General features: G+C 50.6%; 1 protein-coding gene across 1 annotated transcript; it reads left to right on the top strand.

The window, feature by feature from the left end:
- Positions 1 to 622: 622 nt before the first annotated feature.
- Positions 623 to 1,918, top strand: LOC147466522 (uncharacterized). Its single transcript, XM_086535381.1, has one exon. The coding sequence runs from the start codon at positions 770 to 772 to the stop codon at positions 1,769 to 1,771; it is 1,002 nt and encodes a 333-aa protein (XP_086391507.1). The 5' UTR covers positions 623 to 769; the 3' UTR covers positions 1,772 to 1,918.
- The last annotated feature ends 3,082 nt before the right edge of the window (positions 1,919 to 5,000 follow it).

Below are 5,000 nucleotides of genomic sequence, written 5' to 3'. Positions count from 1 at the left end.
TATAGAAAGTGTACGGGTAAAGAACTAGTGGAAATAAAGGATAGATGTTTTAGAGTGTGTTTAATTCGTGCCCTGCCTTGCCACGTGGTGTGGCCCCTCGTGGTGTTCTGGGACGCTGTGGTGTTCGGTGCCTCTTGGAGCTGTTCTGTGTTCACGACCCTGTGGTTAGCACGCCGTCTGCCTAGCCTGCCTCGTGTTGGTGGCAGATAGACGAGGCGGCCGGCGTAACATTGGTGTCAGAAGTGGGATTTGTGATAATTGAACAGTGAGACGCGCCGATTTATCATGGCGTCCAAAGATGGCGGCAGCCATGAGGGAGAGGAGGCAGGCACGAGTGAGGTGAAGCCGAGCCAGATGGACCTGATCATTGCCATGCTGGCCGGTATGAGGGAGGAAATGGCACAAAGGGCCAGTGAGCAGGAACAAAGGGCAGAAGAGCAGGCACGCGAGCAGGCGCACCATCTCGTCGAGATGCTGGCAAGGAAAGCAGAGGAGCAGGCGCAGCATCTCGTCGAGATGCAGGCAAGGAAGGCAGAGGAACAGTTCTGCCATCTTGTTGAGGTGCTACAGGGCAATCTCGCATCTGTGAAGATGGAAACGCAGCAGTACACCGACAAAGCGTGCGGCAGCGTGAAGAGTGAACTGCTGGAGGAGGTGCAGACTCTGAAAGGCGAGGTTCAGGGCCTGAGGGAGGAGGTGAAGGCAGAAAAGCGGCGTCACGAGGTAGCAACGTTGTACGCGGAGAAGGCAGACGAGGTTCTGGCAACAGATGCCAGACTGTCAGATTTACTGGGGTCTGCCTGGGGTCCGTGGCAGGAAACCCCCGGGCCTCGCAGCGTCGTGTCGGAGCCGGTGGCCGCTGCAGGAGGCTGGGGACCCATCGGAACCGCTCCCTTGGGTACAGGTGGCGACAAACTCGGACCCGGTCAACCCGCCTCGTTGCCTCCCTCACCCCCTCCCTCCCCTCCAGGCGTTAGTTCACGGCACGCGTTCTCCACCCCGTAGCCCCTCGGCCTCCAGACATTCTGTGAGGCGTAAGCCAGCTGAGTACGACGGGAAGGTGGCCTGGGAGGCATATGTCGCCCAATTTGAAATGCTGCCACCTGCCCAGGCCTGGAATCAGGAAGAGAAGGCACTGCAGCTGGTAACAGCGCTACGGGGCCCCGCGGTGGAAGTGTTGGGACATCTGCCGCCATCCCAACATGCCTCTTACACCGGCGTGGCGGAGGCTTCGCAACGCCGTTTCGGCCATCACCACCAGGCCGAGGTATATCGGGCCCGCTTGAAGAAGCGGACTCGTGAGCGTGGCGAGACGCTGTCCCAGCTGGCGCAGGATGTGGAGGCACTAGTAAGGAGGTCGTACCCTGCGGCTGCGGAAGAGATGATCGTGGTACTGGCCCGCGACTTCTTTGTTGACGCTTTGCAGGACCAGCAGCTGCAAATCTACGTCAAGCAGGCACACCCGGAGGACCTGCAGGTGGCGCTGGCGAGGGCCTTGGAGTTCGAGGCCTTCCTGAAGGCAAGCAGTGGCCTAGAGCCGGCCGCCCAGAACCGCCGTGATCTCTGGGGCCGGAAAGTGAAAATGAAGGCAGTGTCGAGGAGGGTGAGCCCGTACAGATTCCACGGCTCGTGTTGGGGCTGTGGCGAAGAAGGGCATAGACGCAGTGCCTGTCCTAAGGCTAAGGAAGTGGTACAGGCGGAAAACTCGGACAGGCTGGAGAAGGGGGCCGAAACCCAGCCGTCCTCGGTTCCTGGACCCCGACTTGAGTAGCTGCCGTCGATAACCAGCTCGATGCAGGTGGAGGGCTCAGTAGATGGGAAGCCATGCCGCCTGACAGTGGACACTGGGGCAGAGAAGACCCTAGTGCGGCCTGATATGTTGGCCACTATGCGACTTCCAGACGCACCACATAGACTGTGTGGTGTCATGAGGCAGCTCAAGGGGCAAGTGGAGGCTCGTATCGGCGTGGGCAGCGCGGTGCAGCGGCTGCTGATGTGTCGCCGATCGGACGAGCCATGCTTGCTGGGCCTTGACTACCTGACGCAGAGTAAGGCGTGTGTCGACCTTGGGCGGAAGCTGGTGAGGATGCACGGTGATGATGTGTCCTTGCTTCCGAAGGTTGGCTGTGAGAGGTAGTTACGGCTGAGCGACTGCACCTTGCCTCCAGGACAGAGTCTAGGATCCGGTGTCAGCTGTCGAGAGAGGCATGGAGTGGAAAGCATGGTGGAGCCCATTGAAAACCTGCAGCTGGCTGACGGAATAGCAGTCGGGGTGGAGTCTTGTTGGAGCCAAGGATGAGGACGTGACAGATGCTGACCAAGATGAGGACGAGCATTTGGACGGTGAGGGCGATGCGACAGAACCACTGCGGCAACCCCGGCGAGAGCGAAGAAAGCCGGGCTGGATGAAAGATTTTTATGTTGTTTCTGAGACCTGATTACCATTACGTTTTCTTTTGTTTTGAAAGAATTTTATTTGTTTTTGAGGAATGATTTTCTTTATGTTTCCTGTTGTTTATTTCATGTTTAGGTATGTCAGAGCAGACGGGTCGTCTGCTTGATAGGGGGGGATAGTGCTACGCCAGTGGGTCTTTGTCTCTGTGCGAAAACATGTGTTACTAATAAACTGATGTAAGCTGGACAAACATGACGTAATGTCTGGGCAAGCGGCGCGGAAGGAACGAGGCCAGGACAGACGCAGTTAGCTGCTGCCCCTGGGAAGACCTCGCGTGTGACCCTTGTGACCTGATATACTCTGTGTTGCCCTGTTATTATAGCTGTATTGTGCAGTGTGATGTGCTGCTTACCCCCCTGTATGGTGCCTATAGAAAGTGTACGGGTAAAGAACTAGTGGAAATAAAGGATAGATGTTTTAGAGTGTGTTTATTTCGTGCCCTGCCTTGCCACGTGGTGTGGCCCCTCGTGGTGTTCTGGGACGCTGTGGTGTTCGGTGCCTCTTGGAGCTGTTCTGTGTTCACGACCCTGTGGTTAGCACGCCGTCTGCCTAGCCTGCCTCGTGTTGGTGGCAGATAGACGAGGCGGCCGGCGTAACAATATTATGACTATTTTACAGATAGGCTTTAGACTTTTGATGTCTAGAGAGAGAGAGAGAGAGAGAGAGAGAGACTGTATAGAGGGAGAGAGAGAGAGAGAGAGAGAGAGAGAGAGAGAGACTGTATAGAGGGAAAGAGAGAGAGAGAGAGAGAGAGAGAGAGACTGTATAGAGGGAAAGAGAGAGAGAGAGAGAGACTGTATAGAGGGAGAGAGAGAGAGAGAGAGAGAGAGAGAGACTGTATAGAGGGAAAGAGAGAGAGAGAGAGAGACTGTATAGAGGGAAAGAGAGAGAGAGAGAGAGAGAGAGAGACTGTATAGAGGGAAAGAGAGAGAGAGAGAGAGAGAGAGAGACTGTATAGAGGGAAAGAGAGAGAGAGAGAGAGAGACTGTATAGAGGGAAAGAGAGAGAGAGAGAGAGAGACTGTATAGAGGGAGAGAGCAAACCCACCAGCACGAGGAGGTTACAGGTACAGCATCTCCTTTATTGATGACTACTCCGGAGCTCTTAGAATTTACCTAATTAAAAGTAGGAGTGATACAGTGACAGCTATGAAAAGATATCTTGCAGAAACAGCACCATATGGGAATATCAAACGCTTAAGATGTGACCACGGAACAAACAAGTTCAGAACACTCTTAAAAGAGAACAAGATTAAACAAGAGTTCTCTGCACCCTATTCACCACATCAGAATGGCACAGTTGAGAGATCTCACAGGTCAATATTTGACATGGCTCGCTGCTTGCTGATTGAATCAAAATTACCTAAGGATATGTGGAGTTCTGCTGTGAAGACTGCCCGTTACATCAGGAATAGGTGCTATAACCCCAGAACTCAAAAGAACCCAGTAGAAAGGCTTACTGGAAGACGACCAAACATAAGCAAAATGAATGTCTTTGGAACAAGATGTTTTGCATATGAACAAGAGAGTAAGAAATTAGATCCAAGGAGTAAGGAGGGAGTATTTGTGGGCTATGATGATCAAAGTCCAGCCTACTTGATCTACTTTCCAGATACTCAGACTATAAGAAAGGTAAGAATAGTCTCTCTCGGTATCTATATAGTATTCGGTAAGAAAATTCGTTTATTTCTTGTATTTTTCTATAAAGGTTAATATTAGAAGCATATTTAAACATTTTAGTTGATCCTGTAAATACTCGGACCGTTTTTTATGACTTACAGAGAACTTATTTAAGGAGTAACTCTCATAAAAGTTGTTTGTGTTAACTATGGTGTTTTTAAATTCCAAAGCGTTATGGCTATTAAACGAAAGTTTAGGAACGAGTGGCTCCCGTTGGATGAGTTCATATATAACATATATGAGTTCATTAATATATATATATATATACATACATATATATGAGCTTTACAGGTGTTGGCCCTGCCTACGACCCAGGCCGCTGCAGAGATTAGTTTCAAACATTAATCTGATTAAAACAGGTGTTGGCCCTGCCATGACTCAGCAGAGATTAGTTTCAAACATTAATCTGATAAAAACAGGTGTTGGCCCTGCCTACGACCCATGCCTCGGCAGAGATTAGTTTCATACATTAATCTGATAAAAACAGGTGTTGGCCCTGCCTACGACCTTGATATTCTGGGGGAGAGTATCAGCGTCTCATAGCCTGTTCCGATTTGGCTTATACATCAATATTCACCCAGAGAAGTGTCCAATTTTCTTTTTTTTTCTTTTTTTCAACCTTTTTTTCTATTTTCCCGTCTCTCACTCCCTACCTCTATCCCTCTTCTCTCTTTCTCTCTCGTTTTCCCTCTTATTTTGTATCCAGTCTTCGCTTCAAACCAGTACTGATCTCAAACAATTGTAAGTTCTGAGGCATCACTTGGTAATCTCTCTCTCTCTGTCTCCTTCTTTATTTCCTTTTCTGTCTCTCCCTCTTCCTCTCTCTTTTCATTATTATTTTCTATTCCTCACTGAGAGAGAGGGAG

The sequence above is a fragment of the Penaeus japonicus genome, unplaced genomic scaffold (genome assembly GCF_977035675.1).
Source record: "Penaeus japonicus unplaced genomic scaffold, GWHDUDI00000001_assembly GWHDUDI00000252, whole genome shotgun sequence".
Classification (NCBI taxonomy): Eukaryota; Metazoa; Arthropoda; class Malacostraca; order Decapoda; family Penaeidae; genus Penaeus; species Penaeus japonicus.
Note: the sequence above shows the minus strand (reverse complement) of the source record. Positions and strands in the feature narration are given on the sequence as shown.